Source organism: Hypanus sabinus, chromosome 10 (genome assembly GCF_030144855.1).
Source record: "Hypanus sabinus isolate sHypSab1 chromosome 10, sHypSab1.hap1, whole genome shotgun sequence".
Classification (NCBI taxonomy): domain Eukaryota; kingdom Metazoa; phylum Chordata; class Chondrichthyes; order Myliobatiformes; family Dasyatidae; genus Hypanus; species Hypanus sabinus.
In genome coordinates, this window is record NC_082715.1 from 40,159,405 (window position 1) to 40,183,249 (window position 23,845).

Genomic DNA, 23,845 nt, shown 5'->3' on the forward strand with positions numbered 1-23,845 from the left:
GGATCAATAGTAAAGATCCCAAAGCAGTGGCACTTGTTTTACCTCATTTTGCAGCTGTTACCAAGAATCTCAAAAGGTATATTTTACACTCTGACGCAGTGGATGGAAGAAAATACAAAACACACAAAAATCATCCTGAAGTCTGGATTTACAGTGTTCACTTCTAAAGCAGAAGGCTGGAAGTGTATTTTAAGGGTTTTATTTCTCGTCTGAAGTGCAAGAGCTCAAGATAATAACCTTAGCAAGATGCAGAGGAGATGTCAGATTCCCAAGGCAAGGTCTGGGCAGAAAGTACGCTACAGATGGAATACCCTTTGCCTGAATGCAACAGGGGCCAGGGTAATGTGGAAATAATAAAGCAGAAAATGCAAGCAAACCCATACTGTATTTGAAAAACAAATTCAAAATAAAGGCTGCTGATGATACATGTGAACCTGAACTGATTATGCGGTGAAGAGCTGTTTGAGAACTGTTCAGGTAGAAATGTACGAATAAATACCTGAAACATTATGATATGAACAGACGAGGAAGAAGTGATGAAATAATTGCACACCAACCCAAGGTGATGATGACCCAAATTCCTCAAAAGTTCCATATTCATATGCTTGAAATTGAATGTCCCAGAGACCCTTCTAAGGGAGAATGAGAGAAAGGGAATCAGTGTGTGTCAGTAATTGATACTGTAGACTGGGTAAATGTACATGAATGCACGCCTTTTCATGTAACCATTAGTATAACAGTTGTACATTTTGAAACATGATGACAAGGATCTTGATAAGAAAAGTGATCAATCATGGGCTTGCATTGTATAGTTTGCACATGGACAGATATAGTTTCTAAAGGTGTGGATTTGAATTTTTATGAGGAATACTGAAGGAAAATGGTAATCCTGTTAACTGTATTGAGTTGTTGCTAGGAACAAATGGATAAGAAATGCAAACAAGCTGTTAAACCTGATGTAAGTAGTAACCAAGAAAAAAGATTCAAAGAAATATCATGGCACTTGTAAACACAAGCTGTTCAAATTATGCAGAAAGGTACAGTCCTTGAATGGAAAATTACGAGACAAATTAAGGAAATCAGATTGGACAGAGCAATTGGAAGTAAAAAGAGCATGGAATTAAAATGAATAAACTTGAGAAATCCTGTGCACTGGGAATCAAGGTAACCAATAAATTAGTTAGGGAATAAAATTAAAACAGCAGGGAATTGTCAAGCATTGCTTTAACGTTATGTAAACTATGCAGTCGTAAAAGGAAACAGTCAGATCAGTAGAAATATGATATGTTGACTGATGAAGCAAATACTCTAAATTAGTTCTTTAATGTTTTTCACGGCATCTTCTCAGCATGGAAGTTAAATGCCTTGGAGAAAACTGCTAAATATTTATAAATATTAAATGGGACAGTTTTTGAGAATGAACAAGGTCAGACATCTGGATGGACTTAACAAAAAGTTACAATTATCAGTAGCTAAATCCGATACACTACTATTTTCTACAAATGTTAGGGAATATATATAGTGCTAAAGATGAGAGAACACTTAACATGATACTCATCTTTAAAAACGGCTCCATAAATTACCCATGTGTTTATGATCATATGAGCATAATATAAATTTGTTGGTAGGCGTCATGAGAAACAAGACAATGAAGTGCTTAGTATTGTATGACAAAGAAGTCAACTTAAATAACTTGATAAGTCTTGTTACAAATGTTTATTAGGTCCTTCTGGTTTATTAGATTTTCTGGAGACTGTTGGTGCTGGACTGGCAAGTTTTCTAGACTATCGAATATTATTCCAATTAGTAGTGCAACATACTTTGAGTTGCAGATGTTACACAGCGGCATAATATATTTTCCAATGAAGTTGAATGGAACATGGGAAACAGCATCCATCAAGTCCAAGTTCTGCTTACTGTCATTTAACTTTACACGTCTATACTGGCAAACAAAGCTATGTTCCTCCAGGCCAACGTGCACAACAGAGTACATATAACTCACACACATAACACATAAAGTAATAAATTAAAAAATACTAAGGTGCAACTGTGATACAAGTTTAAGATGAAAGTATAGCATGACTGGTGCTTCGTATGTGATGAGACCTGGGTAGTGGCAGGGAGTTCAGTATTCTTACCTTGGGGGAAGGTGGCGGAAGAAGCTTTATCTAATGCTATGGTATCTCCTGCCTGATGGTAGGAGATCAAAGAGATTGTTGAGGGATCACTGACAATGCATATGCAATGCTCCTGATAAATATCTCTGATGGGTGGAAGAGAGACCCCGATGATCCTCTCATCAGTGCTGTCTCAATCCTTTGTAGAGACTTGCTGTCAGATGCCTTTCAATTAGATGAGTGTAGAAATGGGGCTCTGGTGAGTTCCAAGGGAGTATGGAAAATGGAACCTATAAGCCTTTGGGGGCACCAAGGTTGTTTCAAGGGGAGCATTGGTACCAGAGCTTTAGTGAACTTCAAGGAAGCACAGAAACCAGGTATCTTAAAGGGAGCACAGGAATGAGCAACTAGTGAGCTGGATGCCAAACCAGCAGGATTTCTGAATGATTGGTGAATTATCAGGGTTGTATTGTAACTGATTCTGATGACATGAGTCTTTTCATACCATAATATAAAATGTGATTTGACAATGTGATAGGTAAGCATGCAGTGGGGAACATTTTAAGCTAAGCTGAAGATTAATTGGATCTCCAGAACATCTGGTGGCAGTGATGGAGTAATGCAAACATTGGTGCAAGACTGTTTGCATTAGTAATAAATCATCTCAGCACACAATCATGGCTCAAAATAAGGGAGGGAACCAGGGCTGCCTCAGTTTGGGAATAAGCAGCAGTTGGAGTTAAGCAATCTTACTGGCATCCTTCCAGAAGGATATAGCAAGTTTTCCAAGCTATCTCACTAGAATTTTGCTTCAAACAGTTGTGCTTCAGTTATAAGATTCTGTGAAGCTGCAGACAGGCCTGCAACCCATTTTCATAGCAATAACAGTGACAAGTGAAGGCGCCCTCCTCTTGCCAAGCTCCAGAGGTTGTTGTAAGATGAGGCTCCAGGACATACTTCACAAAAACTGCCAAGTTGCTTCTACGTAGGAGAAGTCACCTTTTGCAGGATTGCTCTATTCCTCTGTGAGGTTGGTATGCAGAGCGAAATCAAGCCAAGGCCACTTGGTCCTGACAGCTTGTTTCTGTGCAGAAACTGTGGTTCAGCTCTTCAGTGCACAAGAGTGATACACGTGGCTTCGGGAGAGATGGGGGTTGGGAATGTTAAACTACATATTTATATGAGCTGCAAAAGCTTTTATTCTGTGAAAGCTTCCTCTACGTGAATTCCCCAAAGAATAAGAATTGGCGTACTGTCCCAGACCATTGAATAGAAGAAAAGGGGAAGGCGGGAAAGTAGGTTCGCAGGTGGTTCTACAGCTGGGCTTTCTTCAGGAAATCATCAAAGGTACTGGACCCAGCGAAGTGCTGGACTGCATCGTGACACCAGCCATCTTTCCTCTTAGGAGTTATTCATATGAATTTAATGGCCTCCCAACATTCTTTGTTTTTTGCAGTCTTCGGTCAGATGTTGAGTGACATTGCGTGGACATTTAATACGGGTCAACTCTTGTATATTAGGCTTTACTTTCACATTTGTCCTATGTATATTTTGTCGTCTCATCAATCCCTCAGCATCAAATCCATTTGTGAATGGATATCATCAGAGCTCAGGGTAGGGGAAAAGCTGGTTCTCCCCTAGTAGTTTCTCTTTCAGATGGAGAAGCAAACCTCTGTGTATTGCTTTCTTATCAAGTTCAATTTATTATCCACTTGTACACATGTACAAATGAAATTTTCCTCTGGACCAAGGTCCAGTACACTGTTACTCAAACGCGGTTTTTCATTGATCCTGTTACCATTCTGTAGATTTCTTGGGAATGCCCATAAGAAAGTCAATCTCAGGATTGTATTAGGTGACATATATGTACTTTGATAACAAAACTTATTTTGAACTTTGAGCATAGAGTAATATTACCGCAAATAAATTTAACAGATGATAAGGTATATTTACGACACAAGCTGTAAAGTAAACAGTACAATGCCACTGGTGCTTCATTTTTCATGAGACCTGGGTGGTGGCAGAGAGTTCCGCAGTCTTGTGGCCTGTTTCCCACCTGAAAGGTTCTTGTCCTCATGCTATGCGTGCTCCTGCTTGATGATAGGGGTCAGAGAGTTTATTTTTACTTAAAACTTTGGCATACGTGTATATTTTTGTTGTATTCAGAGGGAATTTACTACTTCTGTTTTTTTCTTTGCTATCAGGAGAAACCACTTGTAAAATAAAACCTGGAACAAGAGAACCTAAAATAAAACCTATAGACAAGAGAAAATCTGCAGATGCTGGAAAACATATCAGTTTTGTGTAGTATTTGATTAGTGACAGAACTCTTTGTAACATCTCTATGCTGTTCGTAGTGATAATAAGTCATGTTAATGTTGTTTTGGTCATTTTAGTTTTATTTTCTAATTTGGATTCTAGACATAATGTATTAAAATTGTTAATTTCTATTTACAGTGCTGCCTGTGATCTTCCAGATGCTAAAAGATTGGTGCTGAGCCTTACAATGTGATCGAGGGTTTTGCTTGTCATAATCTTTACTTTAAAATATTTATTTATTATTCATAGGATTTTTTTCTCCTTTTTTATGTACGTGTTTAGTTCCTGTGCACTCAAAACTTGTATGATTAGACCATTTCTGATTACAATCCCATCTTTTTTGCACAGACAATGATTGTAGATAGTGTTTCCCTAATGGCTGATAAGTCCATCAACTCTCTAAGCGTATGATGTAGTGTTTGCATACATTTCTTCATGACCAGTTACTTGAAGCTGCAAGTCACTCAAAGCAATTCCATCATCTCTTTCCTTCATGCAACTAGCTTAACACTTCATAGCAATTAATCTTAAAACTGAGACTTGAACTTGGCTGGCAATTGAGCAATTAATCTCTGCTTATTTGTTTTGCAGGATCAACTTAGATTTCACACTTTTACAATTCCAGACGGTCTTTGATTTTTATTCCCTCTTCGATCTTCTCTTCTTTCGAGGGTCTTCCCAGAAACCATCCACTTCCAGGACCTTTCTTTTCTCAGATTTTTTTTATTCCTTCTGACCACAGCTTAAAATTTCTAGCAGATGTTAACCAGTTTTGTTGTTTGCAGTTTTAAAGATTTCTTCCATTCTTCCATTCTTTGGTTTTATGTTACTGCTTTATTTTTTTTGTTTGTTTTTATTTATTCTAACTTTTGTATTAATTTCTAGTCACCTTGATTAAGTCAGTTACTTCAACGGCTTTGTTTTATTAAACTATCCGATTCGGATAATGTTTAATAGTTTAGAAATGAATGCGGACATAAGGCCACATAGAGGAGAGCTATAAAACAGAAAACTGCAGGATGGTGGTAGTTCTGAGCAAAATATCACTCAGGAGGCATTGCGAGAGTGTAACAATCAGCTAGCAGAAGTGGTAGATGTGAATTTAACATTCAGGAAAGGTTTATACAAGTACATGGATAAGATAGGTATGGAGGACTGTGGCCCAGGTGCAGGTGCTGTAAATGGGACAAGGTAGATGACCATGCTAGCATGGATTAGATGGGTCAAAAGACCTGTTTTTTTGTGTGCTGCAGTGCTCTATGACTATAACTTCCCCTACAAGCCTTAACATATTTAATGACGTAAAGCACAGCAAGAGAAAATCTGCGGATGCTGGAAATCAAGTAAACACACACAAAATGCTGGAGGAACTCAGCAGGCCAGGCAGTATCTAGGAAAAGAGTAAACAGCGTTTCAGGCTGAGTGCTGATAAAGGGTCTCAGCCCAAAGCATAAATTGTTTACTTTTTTTCCATCAATGCTGATGGCCTGGCTTGGCCAGGATTCTGTGTGTATTAATGACTTAAATGATCATTTTGTCAGAGTTTCTAGTAGGATTTAGAGTTTTTGAGTAATTTAGCTAAATGTGCAAATGAAAGCATGAAAACAAGGAACAAACTGAGAAAGCATCTTTCTAAATGACACAGAAGCAAAGATTTACTTCATAGTTTCTTTTTGTTTGTAACCTAAGAGCTTCACATACACATACACTCCAAGTTGCTGTAGAATTTTTGCTTTTTTGTCCTCTTTGATAAATTCTGTCATATCTTAGCCTGCAATAATAATGGAAAGTGCATCAGTCAGATGTAAATATTTCCAATCTGTCTAAAATCGAAATCTGCCTATCTGGGTGATGTGGTGTTTTGCTTCTGCATGATAATACACTACTTTGGCTGGCAGTCTGATAGTTATTCTTGCAATAGCTTACTGTATTGCATGAAATTAATACTTTTACTATTGTTGGTTACTCTTTCGACTTAAAGCATGCTGTAAAAATAAGTAGGACATGGTTGATTTGCCTGTGCAAGAGCAATTAATTGAAATCATACAGTTGTGCAGGAAATGTACTGCAAGAACTATGACAGAGCTACAGGAACAAAAGCGCAAGTGAGCACAATGCTTGTTTACTATTCATATTGGTCAATAAGTAATGAAAAGCAGCCTGCACACCCGGTTGTGCTGTTGCTATGGTCAACGGAATGGCAGAAACTCTGAAGGGAGGAAATCTGCTTGAACGTTAAGGTATATGAGCCATAAACAGGTTGAGAAATGTATGAGTTGACACCCAGCTTGACTCAACATGATAGACCAATTAGCTTCTGCAAATCCACCTGTACACCATAGAAAAACCAAAATGGCAAAATTATTTGCAGATGGAATTATAAACCAAAGTTTACACGGTCCCACATTAAATTTCATACAAAAGAACAAGGTCAAAGGATTAGAATGAATGTGTAAATGAAATGCTACATCTGGTATTTTAGTTGCAGTAATAAAAACAAATAATGAAGTGGTAATGGTAGAATTAATAAAGAAAGAAGGAAAATGCCAAAAAATATATTTATAGGACCCTGACTCAAGTTCTTCTGGGTACAATATGTAGTTCTGGTCACTTAGACAGAAGGACTTTGCCTGCAAAAAAACAATGAAAATAACCTCTTTTATCAAACATTTTAACTTGGGAAGATATGGTTATGAATTGAATTGAGTAAATTAGTATGTATCACTTGATTATTAAGTGACTGTGCTAAGAAAGCAAAAGATACAAGTTTAATTTATGATTAGAAATAGATCACATAGTAGAGTTTTAAAAATTTGTTATCAGACATATGCAATTCTATTACTTTCCAAATGAACGCTAAAATTACATTTGCCTTCCTTACTACCAACTAAACCTGCAAGTTAACCCCTAGGAAATTCTGCACTGAGACTTCCAAATCCCTTTGCCTCTCTGATTTCTGATTTATTTCTCCATTTAGAAAACAGCCCATATCTTTATTCCTTCCACCAAAATGCATGACCATATATTTTCCTTGTGCCATGCTCCATCTGCCTCTTCTTTGCTCGTTCTCCAAGCCTGTCTAAATCTTACTACAGTTTCTCTGCTTCCTCAACACTACCCCTGTCCACCTGTATTTATAAAATCTGCAAACTTGGGCACAGAGCCATCAATTCCGTTATCTGGATCATTAATATACTGTACGACATGAAGAGTAGTGGGCCCAACACTGGCAGCTATGCAGGAAAGAACTCCTTTATTCCAACTCTGATTTTTTTTTCCCAGTAAGCCAGTCATCTACTAATGTTAGTACCTTTCCAGTAATACCATGGATTCTTACCTTGTTTAGCAACCTCATGCAGCACCTTGTCAAATGTCTTCAGAAAATCTAAGTAAGCAACTTTCACTGTCTCTTCCTTTGTCTATCCTGCATGTTATTTCCTCAAAGTATTCCAATAGATTTGTCAGGCAAGATTTCTCCTTCAGGAAAGCATGCCTTTTATATGTGTCCAGGTACCTCAAAGCCACATCATTTAATGATGGACTCCAACTTTTAACCAACCACTGAAGGCTGGCTAACTGGCCTTTAGTTTCCCCTCCCTTCTAAAACAGTGGAGTGATGTTTGTGATTTTCAGTGCTCTGGTGGTACTGCTTTTGACTAGTGTTTCTTGAAATATCATCACTAATGCCTCCACACTCTTTTCAGCTGCCTCTTTCAATATGTAGACCATCTGGTGCAGATGACTTATTCACCTTCAAACCTTTCAGCTTCTGAAGCACCGTCTCCTTAGTAATACACACACTTCTGCCCCTAACTCTCAAATTTCTGGCATGTTGATGGTGTCTTCCATGGTGTCATTAGGTACATTTAATGTCAGAGAAATGTGTACAATATGCATCCTGAATTTTTTTTTCTTTGCAAACATCCCCCAGCTCCCCCCTCCCACACACAAGCAGCAGTAGAACAACATAGTTTAATTTAATTCTATATATTTTTTTTACATTGCTTGCATTTCTTCATTATATCCTTGGTCCCTGTAAGTGTTCATTATGTCAATATATAAAGGAGATTAGATGGATCCATATTGCCGCAGCACCGAATTTCAGGCACCACATTCCCATGAATTGACTATAGAAGAAAGATTGGAAGATAAGTAGTGCTATTACAAATCATAACACTTTTGTTTAGTGTTAGTGAAATTTTAACATTTAAAATTTTGTGAGATGGTTAACATTCATTTATTTTTAACCTGTCTGATATTTGATCATTTTGAGTGAACCACAGATCTCATTAAACTATTGGGTAGAAATATATGTGTGCTTTGTAATGAAGTTAATGTGCTTCATGACTGTAAAAGTTTATTTGCAATTTTTGAATGCATCTGAAGCCCATGCTGGACTCATGTCATTCCCATGTATCGGCATAGTGCAGGAGGAGTAAACCAAGATGTCCAGATGCATGCTAAAACTGAACACTTATGTCAAAAGTTTTGTCTTATAGTTTACCCTGTTTACTATAAAATTGCAGAAGATTATTATTTACCTACATGCCAGTTTTTTTAGGTCATCTTTTCAGTGTTTTGGACATATGGAGCAATGTTGTTTGAAATTGGTGATGTGGTCTGTTTGGTAGACTACAATTACTGATGCTCTGTTTTCTCATTATTATTATCATGAATTCTTACATTTAATAATTAGATGACTGCTATTTCAACTGAATGTTTTAGATTCTCATTTTAGACTCTGGAACTTAGTTATGTGTTGGTCGTGCACAACTGACATGGCCAATATCACTCCCATGTCCCCATACATTTCCTCTTTCCAAATATATATGTTTATCCAACAAGCTCAGTTTTTTTTCAACAAACCCAGTTCCCATAGAATATATATAACCACACATACTCAAGTATGGAGTTTGGATTATGAAGCCTTCTGTTACAAAGGTATTTTTGCATATTGAAATCATGTAAAAACAAAGTATATAGAGCTTTTAAAAGTTTAAAAGTTTATGACTGGGCAAGCACAGTGATGTTGCAGTTTGCTTGAAGCCTCCTTCTGATTCCTTAAGTAATTATGATGTTTCTCGTGTCATCTTGCCTTGTCATAACCTTAAATATCTATCCAATTGAACTAATATTTTAGGTTTGAAGTGACCTATTGTAATCTAGGTGAAAGAAACTATACATTAACACCAAAGTCATGCCTTATTGGTTAAATGATTGTATTCAAAGATGTTTTAAATCCAAGCAAATGCCTTATATGGCAGCAAATGAATCTTAATTGACTATTTGAATTCTTATTAAGGAAATATTCATTATAATTATTTCTTTAAGTTAATTGTTTTCAATTAATTTTTACATGAATAATTCTATGTGTTTATTGGCATTTTAGAGGGGATTGTAACCGAAACTCAGGCCCCCATAAATGCTATTTGTTGTTTTCCTGCTTCCCTTCTGCCTTTAAAGCTGGAAAGTGGATAATGATTTGCCTACCCTAGTTTATAGCCTGATATCAGAGATGGCTGAGGTTGATCTCACATTGTTCTGTCCCAGAGCCATTGACGTCCAAATTGTTGGGTGGTTGACAGTGACTTTCCATATTAGAAGTTTCCTCAATCCAAGCCTTCACGGAACACAGCATGTGATCAATGAGATATGTCTCCCGAGATCAAATGTATGCATCAGCCGATTTGGGTTGAGCATCTGGAATCTTGGCATTTATCCTTAGAGGTTTGTTTTTAAACTTTGAACTATTTTTAATTCAGTTGACTACATCAGTTGATTGGTACAAATTGGCAAAACTTCAAGATTAGTGATCACCACTAGCATAATATCTGTTTCTGCTCTAGTTAAAAGTTCCAGCTGTCCTTTGTAGCATTTGGCCCATGTTTCTATATCATAATTTCTAACCAAAAAACAGGTGGTCATTTAATTTTTAAATTGTGGGAACTTTTATTTTGTCTGTTTTTTAAAAATATTGTTGGACAGTGTTTGACTGAAATTTTGTTAAACGTCTACATTTATCAGTTTGTTCAGAATAATGTGGAACTTTTCATGAAATGTTTCCTTTTTTATTGTTACTAATATTATGATAATTCAACTACCTTCACAGAATGGCAGCTGATGCACATCAAAATACTGTTACATGTATTAAAGTAATGTGCAAATAAAATGAAAACGATACAATAAATCTTCTGTTTTTAAACACTTATTTCTTTTAAATCAAATTTAATGGTGTAGGAAGTGTGAATGATTCTCTACCCACTTGCTTGTTATAAATACAAAATTAAGATGTCAATAAAGCAACCTGAAGGCTAGCTAAGTATCAGACTCTAGATGGCGCTGTTGTTCTGGCATAGGGCATAGGATTTTATTTCAGCACAAGATTTTGACATTTGTATTTTTTAAAAAATCCTGTATCTCTGTAACTAAAGTTGAACTTTATACTGAGATTATGTGGAGTAACTGATATACTAAATATAAATAACCCCAAGTATAAATTTATAGTCGTACTGCTATGTTGCTTACAAAATTAGCTAGATTATCCATCTTTAAAACTGCATATATAATGTAATGAATTGGTTATGAATACTTCGAAACATTCCAGTGATGTAAAATGTTTGAGATAAATGTTTTTCTTACAACCACATGTTAAACTTGTATAAATATATTGAGAAGGCAACGTAGAATAACAACAGCTTATCATGTGCTACTTCATATCAAAATCTGCAATCAGAGGTGTATGTTCATTCATCATTGAATTTAAGATTAATAACCAATTATAATATAGATTTATGCACTTGTAGCATATACAATGATTTTTGTAAAATATTACAGCAGACAGAGGATTATTTCCTTCCAAAATAATTATTTTCTTCCAAGACATGAGTAAGATGTTGGTGGAACGTACAGCCAATGAAAAATTGACAAATAGCTGGAGTTATTTTCCACAGGTTTTCTATTTGTTCATGATTTGCACATGATGAGAGATGGTTTTAATATTGAGGCTGGGTGCTTCATATCAAAGTTCAAGTTAAATTTATTATCAAAGTACAGATACGTCACCATATACAACCCTGCAATTCATTTCCTTGTGGGCATTCACAGTAAATACAAGGAATGCAAAAAGAGTTAATGAAAGAATGCACCCAACAGGATGGGAAACAACTAATGTGCAGAAAAAAAACAACAAATTGTGTAAATACAAAAAAGAAGAGCAAGAAAAAGCAATAAATATTAGGAACATGAGATGAAGAGTCCTTGGAAATGAGTCCATCGGCTGTGGCAACATTTTAATGGTGGAGCGAGTGAAGTTTTCCCCACTGGTTAAAGAGCCTGATGGTTGATGGGTAATAATTGTTCCTGAACCTCGTGTTGGTCCTGAGGCACCTGTACCTTATTTCTGATGGCACTCATGAGAAGAGAGCACTCCACGTAGATGTGCTCAGTGGTGGGGAGAGCTTTACCCATGATGGGCTGGGCCACGTCCATTACATTTTGTAGGATTTTCTGTACAAGGGCTTTGGTGTTTCCGTACCAGGCCGTGATGCAACCAGTCATTATATTCTCCACTCGCATCAAAAGAAACTTGTTGAAGTTTTAGATGTCATGTCGAATCAATTCAAACTTCTCAGAGACACTGCCATGCTTTCTTCATAGTGGCACATATGTGTTGGACCCAGGACAAATTCTCAGAAATGATATCATTGAGGAATTTAAAATTCCAATCCAATGAGGACTGTCTCATGGACCTGTGGTTTCTTCCTCCTGATCAACAATCAGCTCCTCGGTCTTGCTGACATTGAGTGAGAGGTTGTTGTGGCATCACTCAGCCAGATTATCAATCTCCCTCCCATATGCTAATTTATCACAACCTTTGATTCAGCCTATAAAAGTGGTGTCATCAGCTTGGCTATGGCATTGGAGCTGTGCTTAGCATCAGTCATAAGTATAAAGTGAGTAAAACAGGCTAAGCACACAAACAGGAGGTGCACCTATGCTGCTGGAGATTGTGGAGGAGATTTCAAGATTCAAGTACATTTATTATCAAAGGATGTGTAAGTTATACATTAAGATTTGTTTCTCACAGGTAGTCGCAAAGCAAGAAACCTAATGAACCCAATTAAAGAAAAATAACAAAAATGAACGACTAACCACCTGATGTGGAAGAGAAAGAAAAGAAACACGCAAACAATTGAAGTAAGCCTGAACTGATTTGGGTCTGTGAGGAAATCGAGGATCCATTTGCACAAGGAGGTATTGAGGCCTCAGACTTGAAGCTTATTGATTAGTTTTGAGGGGATGATAATATTGAATGCTGAGCTGTAGTCAGTGAAGAGCATCCTGATGAATGCATCTTTGCTGCCCAGATGTTCCAGGATTGAGTGAGTAGACAAAATGGCATATGCTTTTGGCCTGTTGTGATGGTATGCAAATTGGAGTGGATTTAAGTCACTTCTCAGGCAGGAATCAATATGTTTCAACACCAACGTCTGGAAACACTTGATCACAGTGGTCTTAAGTGCTACTGGAAGATGGTCATTGAGGCCGGTTACCACACTTTTTCTTAATGCATCAGTGTAATTGAAGCCCGCTTGAATTTGGTGGATTCCTCAGATTGCTGAAACGAGTTTACAGATTTCAGTGAACACTTCAGCCTTGATGTCACATCATACTCCAATGAAGTAAAACCAACAATAAAAATTTTGCTGCTTAACTGTTCCACAGGAAAAGTATGCATGAAAAATATTTTTATAATCAGGATTTTTTTCTTTCATGCCATTAAACTTTGTAAATGTTTCTGTGGAATGTTGTAGGACTTGCTCTACAGAAAGGAAGTCTATTCTGGCTTTCTTTGTTTCCCAATTGAAAGAAATTGACATACAGAATTTGGCTGCTTACTGTAATAGCTCTTGAACATATTTTGAAAACATTGTGAAAAAAATGTTGAGGAATATTTGGATATCCCCCATGCACTTTGAATCTCTTTATCTGAATAAATGTGAATTTGAAATTGATTCTGAAATGCTTCAACAGTCCTTAAGAGGTTAAAGGAATTGGGAACATTTTCAAATGAAGTTGGGTTTGATGCTCAACAAATATCACTAAGCAATTGCAATTTTATTTCAGATAAGTGGTTTTATGTGTTTTTTCTTCTTTAACTTAGCTGAAATTTGCAGGAGAAGTAAGTTGTGCCATGTGTGTATACGAATGAGTATTAAGAGAAAGAAAATATTTGAAATTAGTCTTGTGATCCCTTTGCTGAAAGAAGTATAATATGGCAGTAAGACATGATTATTTCCACCTGTGTCTTTTGTCATAATCTTTCAATCTGAAAGAAGCCATGCTGTTTTCTAAGTGGGCAGTGTGAAAAAAGAATAACTCTCGCACATGATGCTTTTATCTCCTCTGTTGTTGCCTTTGGCAATCAGGGTTCCACTAGAGTTAAGTACTACCAGCATCCCTTTTTCTTGTTTGTAGGCAAATCATGGCTGTTATCTTCAATACACAGTTTAATCATGGTGAGAATTGTGATCCATACTCAATCCTTTTGTTCCTTGGGATCCAAACATACTTAATCTTCACTTCTCCTGTAGCCAGCCTTAGTTTTTGTGGATCAAGCCTGATGCTTGAACTGTCTAAACCCTGTCTTTCAGGCTGTGTGGTGAGTCGGATCCAGGTAGACAGCTCTCTAGCTAATCTGCTGGAAACTTTTGAAAACTGTTATTCATTTATTGGGTAAAAGACTCGTGCTGCATGGAAACAGGCCAGTTAGTCCATCAAATCTGTGCCAACAATCAAGCACCATTTACACTAATTCTAGGCTGATCACATTTTATTAAATTCCCATTCCTATCAACTCCCCCCAGATTTTACCATTACAATTAAATGTGGAAAACTAGCCTACTAACCTTCACGTCATTAGGAAATGCAAGGAAACTGGAAGGCAAAATGATAGAGTGATAGGGGACTGTGGAAGCTTCACAAAATCAGCGCTGAAGGCCAGGACTAAAGTCAGGTCATAAGAGACAGCTGATCAACTTACAGTGCCACTCAAAATCGCATCTGAACGTCCTTCCAGACTGAAATCCAAGCATGTACTTTGAAGTGAGGTATAAGCTAATCCTAAAATCTTGTCCTCTACATTCTTGGGCCAATGCTATTGTATAGATGAATTTACAGTATATAATCCGATGAGCTTGTAATAATACTGAAGCTCATGTATACAGATACTTGAGGATTTATTATTGGCTGGTATTAGATTCTCTAGCTGTAACCTCTTACAGTTATTAAATAGTTTCAGCCAGCAGGTAACTGGTTGCATCAGCTTCTCTGTAGACCTTTGGAAGAAGTACATAAGACTCAGGGTGGGATCTTCATGAAAATGTTTAAAATTTGTTTCCTTTAGCTATCAATGATCCACTGCACCATCTGTGCTTCATGTCATCCAAGACCTTTATTTCAATTGGAAAGTGATATTTTTGATGCAATGCTCCACTGAAGCATCAATCCAAGCTAAGGATTTAGAATTGAGAGCGAATTGTTAAAATGTGATCTTCTAATTCAGAAACAAGACTGATTTCACAAATTTTATTTACGTATAAACAGCAGATTTTGTTTCCGTTAATAAAATCAAACTAAATATTTGGTTTATTTTTCAGATAGCTAGCAGAATTGCCAGAATTTTTTGATGGTTACATTCTACTTAATTCAAATGTACTAGAAGTCAAATGAACAAGGAAAAATCCAGCAATGTTGTTGATCATTCCATGTTTCTGTAACTGGTTTGTTCAGAGGTGTTTGATGTCGGCCATTTGATGCTAAAATTTAATAAAGATTCAGAAATAGATCATTGTTTAACAGATGACAGGCTTTCTATTATAACAGCACATGGGTAAGAAAAATTTTAAAAAGCAATTTATTGTCTGCTTATAATTTGGTTTTTAAGTTTTTTTTGCATCTTTTTCTAGTCATGAGGTGGTGATGGAGGGGTGCACCGGAAAATCTTTCAGACTTGACCTGTCTTTTTGATTAATGCTTTTCATGGTTGTTATCCTTCTGCAATACTATCTGGGCAGTGTGAGTAGCCATCTCCGTACATTGCTTGACATACATGGTACAGTCGCAGGATTTTATTATTCATTTCCAACATCCCTTAATAACCTTCAACTTATGGTTCATAGAATACAAATATAATCCCAAGAGAGCTCCTACACTAACATTCAAACCTTCCTATCCTTTGGATTATATTTTCTTGTTAAATGGAATGATATAACCCTAATGCAAATTATTGTTTTCCTATCTCATGATAGGATATTTTAAAACATGGAAATAATATCATTAAATTTTAACAATGTTTGAGATTTGTCTCCTGTTTGGTTCCTTAATGAGGAACTTGGCAAAAAGCCGATGCCCTCACTGTATGCCATATTGTTTTAATTTACTACCAATTAAACGATTTAAAATTGTCCATTCATTGAAAGAATAGATGAGCGTTATCCAGCACTCCCTGTAGAGATAACTGAAGTCTTGTAAGCAATTTAAAATCCAGTTTTATCTAACACTTGCTAATTTACTCATTCATCTTGCAGGCTACCAGCGATCCCTTTGATGTTTGGATTTCCACTTTTTATTGGGAAATGTAAAGCAGTTCATAAAAATGTGTAATTATGTTTAAAATGCCCAGTCCCTACCAATCAACTGAATTTAAAGAGCTGTGCCTTGCTTTTAACAATTCCAATGTTTTGATAAATATTCTTCATTACGATAGACTTTGGGATGAAAAATGGCTTTCCCATGCATTCAGATTCCCTTCACCTTGTATATCAGGAATTGCATGTTTACCATTAAATCTCCAGATAACTTCAACGTGCTGACAGTGAGTGCATACCCAAGTCAAAACATTCACCCTGAGTTTACTCGCAAGCATATAATTTTGTCAAAAAGTAGCAATAGATTGTTCGTGACTGACTTGTAATATTACTGCTTTTGAGCCTAATCTTAATGGAGTGTATATGGTGGTTTTAAAACTTATGATTAATAAGTGTGAATTTTCTGAGGTGTTCTCAAGTGGCAATACAGCCTCAGTGGAGAAACCAGAGAAATGCTGGAAAAAAGTGCAGAAATAACTATTTTGCAAATCAAATTATAGTAAATATGGGAGAATCACTGTGGGAAGCCTCCTCCAAAGTCTTTAATAGTGTCAATGAAAGTACCTCCAATGTTTTGCCATTTTGCATTGATGTGTTGCTCCAGCACCTAATCAGAGTTTGTGGTACGGATGCAGGTAGCAATCTGCTGAGAAGGTAAATGGTAACTTGGGGCATTTAGTCACAAAATATCTCTTGCAAGCAATAAAAAAATCTACATACCTAAACAATGTATGAAAACAGTACTGCTGCTTCAGTGAATAAAAGGTGGAAAATTAATCATAGCTGACTGCTGGTTTCATGGGTATGTCCTCAAAATAAGAACATTAAAAGCAAATGCTGGCGTAGTCAAATTGTCATCAATCATCAGGAGACCACATTCATGTTGAGAAATCAATTGTGGCATATCCTCGCATCTCAAAATCTTTGATTTGAGGCTTCAAAATTTTAAATATGTTTGCAATATGGAACAAAATGCTGGAGGAAGCTGTAGTGATGGGTACAGTGACAGTGTTCTAAAGATATTTCGACAGGTATGTAGATAGAAAAGGTTTAAAGAGATTTGGGTCAACCTGAAGTAAATGGAACTAGCTCAGATTAGCATCTTGGTTGGCGTAGACAAGTTAGGTCGAAGGGCTTGCTTTTGTACTCAATGACTCCATGTCTCTATAATATAAATCTATAACATTTGGTTGTTTGATTACTTTATCTGAATTTTGCTGCTTTGTGTTTTTCCTTGATAGGCAAATTGAGTAGTATGTCTTATAAGCACACAAGCCTGTTTGATAACTTGTAAGACTGTTCATTTGAGGGTTGTTGAAGAAATCTAATTCTCATGAGTCATTTTTATTTGTTTAAGTAAGAAAAATCTGACAGAACTGCACAGGGAAAAATATTCATGCAGAATAGCTTTATTCTTTTGAAGGGAGGTGATTGATGTTTGGTAGTTTAAGCAGAAATAATTCATGACAATGTGAAAAATATGGAATGTATGGTGCAAGTAAAATGGGTAAAAGATAACTAAGTGTGAAATGTAATCAAGAACTACTGTAAAATAATCCATAATGACACATATAGTTGACTTTATTTGCATCAGTGTTATGTGGTGGTATGACACTTTACCATTCGCATCTGTCAGTCTTCTTGCAATGGTAATTGTTGCATTGCATTACCACAATAAATGCAAGGCCAGCATTTGTCACCCATCCCAAAAGTTGCTTATGAGCTGTGGTATTGAATCAGTGTTGGTGGTGAAGGTGTCCCATGTTAATGCCAGCTGGTTTCCATTTCCATTTCAGTGGAAGAACTTTTGTATCAATCAATCTCTCTCTCAGGTACCTCAGGAAACATTGATCATGTCGAAGGGCAACTGCACAGTGTATGTTGAAGGAAGTATGGCATTTCTGGGACATGTACAGTGGTTTCAGCATGATGTAGACATTTTGTTTGAAATGTACCGGTAGTTATTAAAGCTGTCAATTTCATTGCAACATCTTAAAGCACAGTGAGTTCAATGCAGTTTAAATGCATTTAAGACTCTTATTGATGGAAGATGTTGTATGTGACACCAGATAAGACCATAAGACTTAGGCCATTCAGCCCATTGAGTCTGCTCCACCATTCCATCATGGCTGATCCCAGATCACACTCAAACCACTACACCTGGCTTCTTGCTCTAACCTTTGATGCCCTGATGAATCAGGAAATGATCAACATCTGCCTTAAATACATGCACGGAACTTGGCCTCCACCACAGTCTATGGCAGAGCATTCCACAGATTTACTACTGTTTGGCTAAAAAAGTTCCTCTTTACCTCAGTTCTAAAGGGTCGCCCCTCAATTTTGAGGCTGTGCCCTCTAGTTCTGGAGACCCCCACCAGAGGAAACATCCTCTCCACGTCTACCCTATCTAGTCTTTTTAACATCAGTAGGTTTCAATGAAATTCCACCCCCCCCCCCCCCCCACACTCCAGCATTCTTCTAAATTCCAGTGAATACAGGCCTAAAACTGCCAAATACTCCTCATGTTAACCCCGTCATTCCTGAAATCATCCTCGTGAACCTCCTCTGGGACTCTCTCCAATGACAACGCATCTTTTCTGAGATACGGGACCCAAAACTATTGACAATGCTCTGAGTGTGGCCTGATTAGTGTCCTATAAAGGCTCAGCATTATGTCCTTGCTTTTATATTCTATTTCCTTTGAAATAAGTGCCAACATTGCATTTGCCTTCTTTAGCACAGACTCAACCTGTAAATTAACCTTTTGGGAGTCTTGCACGAGGACTCCTATGTCCCTCTGCACCTCTGAAGTTTGAACCTTCTTCCCATTTAGATCATGGTCTGCACAAATTGTCCATTTTACCAAAATGCATTATCATACGTTTCCCGATACTGTATTCCATCTGCCATGTGTTTGCTACTATCACATTACTTCCTCAGCTCTACCTACTCCTTAACCTATCTTTGTATCATCCGCAAACTTTGCCACAAGCCTTAAATTCCATTATCTAAACCATTGACAAACAATGTGAAAAACAGCAGTCCCAATACTGACCCGTGAGGACACCACTAGTCACCAGCAGCCACCCCGAAAAGGGCACTTTAATTCCCACTTGCTGCTTCCTGCCTGTCAGCCATTCTGCTATCTATGCCAGTCTTTCCTTCAATGCCAAAGGATTTTATCTTGTCAAGCAGCCTCATGTGTGATATCTTATCAGGCACTTTCTGGAAGTGCTGACATCCACTGCCTCACCTTTGTCCACCCTGCTTGTTACCTCCTTGAAGAGCTCTAACACATATATCAGGCAAGATTTACTGTGAAAGAAACCATGCTGACTTTGACTTATTTTACCATTAGTCTCCAAGTACCTCAAAACCTCATCCTTAATACACTCCAACACTTCCCCAACCACTGAGGTTAGGCTAACTGCCCTACAATTGCCTTTTTTTTTGCCTTCCTCCCTTCTTAAAGAGTGGAATGACATTTGCAATTTTCCATTCCTCTGCGACCATACCGAAATCAAGTGATTCTTGAAAGATCATGACCAATGCATCCATTATCTTTCCAGCAACCTTTCCCAGGATGCTGGCATGTAGTCCATTTGGTCCTGGTGACTTACTCACTTAAAGACCTTTGAATTTTGCCTAGCACTTTTTCTTTTGTAACAGTATTGGCACTTCTCCTGCTCCCTGATTCTCATGGATCTCTGGTGCTCTGCTCAGTCTTCCACAGTGAAGGCTAATGCAAAGTATCCATCAAGTTCATCTGTCATTTCTTTGTCCCCCATTACTATCTCACAGGCATCATTTTCTAGTGGTCCAATATCAATACTCACCTTTTTACTTTTTATATATCTGAAAAACTTTTGGTATCCTGCTTTATGTTATTGGTAGTGTGCCCTCATATTTCATCTTCTTTCTTATAGCTCTTTTAGTTGCCTGTTGTTGAATTTTAAAAGCTTTCCAATCATCCGATATCCCACTCACTTTTGCTACCTTATATGCCCTTTCCTTAGCTTTTATACAGTCAGCCATGGTTACCTACCCCTGCCATTTGAGAACTTCTTCCTCTGTGGGACATTCCTATCCTGTGCCTTGTGAACAGATAGTTAGATATTCTTCTTCAAAGTGTACTAATGTACTTTACACCCTCTGAACCTTGACGCAATTAAGACAAGTTCAAGGTTCATCACAACTTCAGAAGGATGGCACAGCTAGTGATACAGGGCTCCCTCACTCCAGTGATGGTGTGTTAGCCCACTTTGCGTGCTGAACCTGTGGAATATGGCTTCATGTTAAAGCAATATTTTTCCACGGAATCTTTGGGAATTGCGGATAAATTTTGCTGCCGTGTTAATTTAAAGGAATTCTTTGGCAAAAGCATCTGAATAATCTGTTTCATTTAGTATTGTTAGTGAGGTCATTGCGGATGATTCTAGTGCTGTCAAAACCAAGCATCACATCACGTTTTTCAGCAAGGGATAGATAATACAGAAGCTAAAATGCAATTTCATTTTTATTTTCCCATAATAACTTGAGGAATTCTATTCCTGCCATACTGCCCACATTCAATTTGCTGTGCCGATCGTGTGTCACACTGAAGTTTAGTGGATTAGACAAGAAGTAATGGATACCACAGAGTGATTATGAGACTGAAGTTGCAATCAAATGATATATGATCTGTTAAAATAGTACATGAGCACTTCATGGTGAAATATTATACAACACCCTTCTTTTGTAGATTACAGCCCTAAGTTGCCTTAATAAATTAAAATAAACATTGGATAAATGATTTGCCTCTGACATTGGATTTCTGAATGCTCTGTGAACACTACTTCGCTATTCCTCTTCTACTCTCTTTATTTATTTATTGTAACATGGTATTTTTTTTAAAATGTCTTGCTCTGTACTGCTGGCACAAACCAGCAAATTTCATGACAGATGTCAGTGATAATATCCTGATTCTGAAGGCTTTTGCATTCATTGCATACAATAATCGCTGCTGCTTTTTGCCGTAGAGAGACTCCAGAAAGAATGCAGTGCATTTCAAAGTCACTAAAGCAGGTCTGTTGCCAAAATGTACCGCACTGGAGAATATGCTGCAATTGCACTGAGTGTGTAAACGGTTTGACACAGTTGAAGGTTGCAGCTTCACCTCCGGATCGTGACTGCAGCATCCAGCCAATGTCAACAGTGCTGTTTAACAGCGTGCTGCCAATCCACATGATATAATTTTAGGGCTTGCCAGCATCAGCTGAAACTTTGCCGTGCTGATTAAACCGCTGACTGTGCCTCATCAAGGGGAGCTCATTTGCTGCATTAGCTTTTGGAACTCGTTCCACTGGTTTCAGAAGCTTTTCAGGAGGCCCTGATAAATCTGGCAAAAGGAGGAGCAGGAGTCACAGTTTTCCGATGTGGCTCAGGGTGTCTCGGCCACTCAAATGGAGGAGGAGCAGAGAAGCCCTCTGTGGCTTTCAGCTCAGGAACGCCAATGCGAAGCTCCAGAGGGATGAGTTCATAGTGAGGCTAGAAGTGAAGTCCCAAACATGGGTGGCTTGCAGTAAAGGGTTTAATTATCTTACTTAATAATCAGTGAAATGTACACTTGTCACCAGTTGATGTGTGAACATTTATGCTCTTCATTGGGTAGATAATTCCGGTCTTCATTGGGTGTAGAAGTTTGGTTCTCAACAGGTTGTTGTGCATTTTGTTCCTCGTAGGCAATGCAGACACGGTTTGTTATAAAGAGCCACTCAAGCAGGCTGTATCGTGTCTTGTCCAGGATGAATTAGGGGATCTGTCCTGGACCCAGCACTTGTGCAATTGTGAAGAAAGCACACCAATGCCTCTGCCTCCTTAGGATCCTGTGGAAATACAGCGCGCCATCTAAAATTTTGGCAAATTTTTATAGATGTGGATAATTTGGTACCTGCATTTACAAATAGCGGTCATGCAGATACTTTGGAGGGAAGATGAGCTGGAGATTACTCGGTTCTATTATAATTCAGTCACAGGATGCATATATTACAAACACATCAGGTCTGATAAACATTGAAGGAGACGCTAAGGAAGTATATTCTCAGTAGCAGTGCTCTAGTGAAGGTTCAGCAGTACTGTTAGGAGGGGAACTGCAGGCTTTCTACACAATTATAGTCTCTAGTGTGACTGTCTTGTGAACAACCTGAAGACAGACTTGTTAGTGTACTCAGAGAATTGCTATTCTTACTTTGCTGGTGGTGTAAATTGGAATATATTTTTTGAAATTGCTGAAGAAGTCTGGACAGGTTGTTGTGGATTTTGCTAATTGTGACCTATGCGGGCACGGTGCCACTCAAACAGGCTTTTGTATCCTGTCCAGGATGTATCAGAGGATCTGTCCTGGACCTGGCATAGAAGTCCAATTGTGAAGAAAGCATGGTAGGTCCTCTGCTTCCTTAGGAGTCTGCAAAGTTCTTGTGCGTCATCTGAAACTTTGACAAACTTCCGTATTTGTGTAGTGGATAGTGGCTTGACTGGCTGTGTCATGGCCTGGCATCGAAACTCCAATTCCTTTGAAAGGAAAATGCCGGTGATGGTAGTGGATTCAGCCAGTACATCACAAGTGAAACCCTCCCAAGTGTTGAACAAATCTACATGAAACACTGTCAGAGGAAAGCAGCATCCATCATCAGCGATCTCCACCACCCAGAATGTGCCATTACCATCAGATAGAAGGTACAGGAGCCTCTGGATTCACACCACCAGGTGCGAGAACGGTTGCTACATCTCAACCATCAGGCTCTTGAACATAGGGGATAACTACACTCACTTGCCCATCCATTGAAATGTTCCTACAACCAATGAGCTCACTTTAAGTGTTCTTTATCTTGTTATCTCATGTTCTCATTATTTGCTGCTATCTATTTATATTTGCATTTGCAGTTTTTGCGTTCAGCACTCCAGCAGATCTTTCATTGATCTTGTATAGTTACTATATGGGATGGAGAGGGGAGACTTGCAGCTTGGGCAACTGCTAGTCTTCCATAAAAAATTCTTGCCCAGGCTTGCGCCCTGGAAACTTCCCAGGGTGCAAATCCATGGACTGTCGAGACTAATGGAGGCCTACATACATACACATTGTTACTCTTCAGTAGATTTACTTGAGTATACTCACAGGAAAATAAATCTCAGGGTTGTATGTGATGACATGTATGTACTTTGATAGTAAAATTCACTTTGAACTTTGTTTCCTGGACAGTGTCAGGTTCATTTTTTTCTGGGAACACTCAGCATTTGTAGAGAGAGAAACAGAGTTAACATTTAAGGTCAGTAACCTCTAGTATGTTACTAAAGACTGGAGCAAATTTCTATAGTTGTACGTGGAGAGAATCCTGAGCAATTGCATCACTGACTGGTATGGAGGCTCCAGTGCAGTAAATCAAAAAGAATTGCAAAGGGTTGTAAGTTCAGCTGCTCCATCATGGGCACAACCCTTTCCACTCTCAAAGGTATCTCCAAAAGGTGGTGCCATCTGTCATTAAGGAAGGACCTTCACCATTCAGGATATGCCCTCTTCTATTACTACCATGAGGGAGGAGGTACAGGAGCCTGAAGACACACTCAACATTTTAGGAACAGCTTCTTCCCCTTGGCCATCATATTTCTGAACTGTCCATTAACCCACGAACAATACCTCAATATCCTGGTCTCGTTTTCCACTATTTATTTATATTTTAAAATACTTTCTTTTATAACTTGGTTTTTTTTTTGTTTTGCGCTGTA

General features: G+C 37.9%; 1 protein-coding gene across 12 annotated transcripts in view; it reads left to right on the top strand.

Annotated features, from left to right (window-relative positions):
* The window catches only part of LOC132400603 (dystrobrevin beta), a 488,265-nt gene that overhangs the window by 413,104 nt on the left and 51,316 nt on the right, over window positions 1-23,845 (top strand). Inside the window, exon 17 of one of the 12 annotated variants that reach the window (XM_059981732.1) lies at window positions 4,575-10,642. The exons of the other annotated variants lie outside the window; for them this stretch is intronic. Coding sequence (XP_059837715.1) covers window positions 4,575-4,586 — 12 coding nt within the window. The 3' untranslated portion in view covers window positions 4,587-10,642. Of the gene's footprint in view, window positions 1-4,574; window positions 10,643-23,845 lie in introns of those variants that run through there. 12 annotated transcript variants of the gene reach the window in all.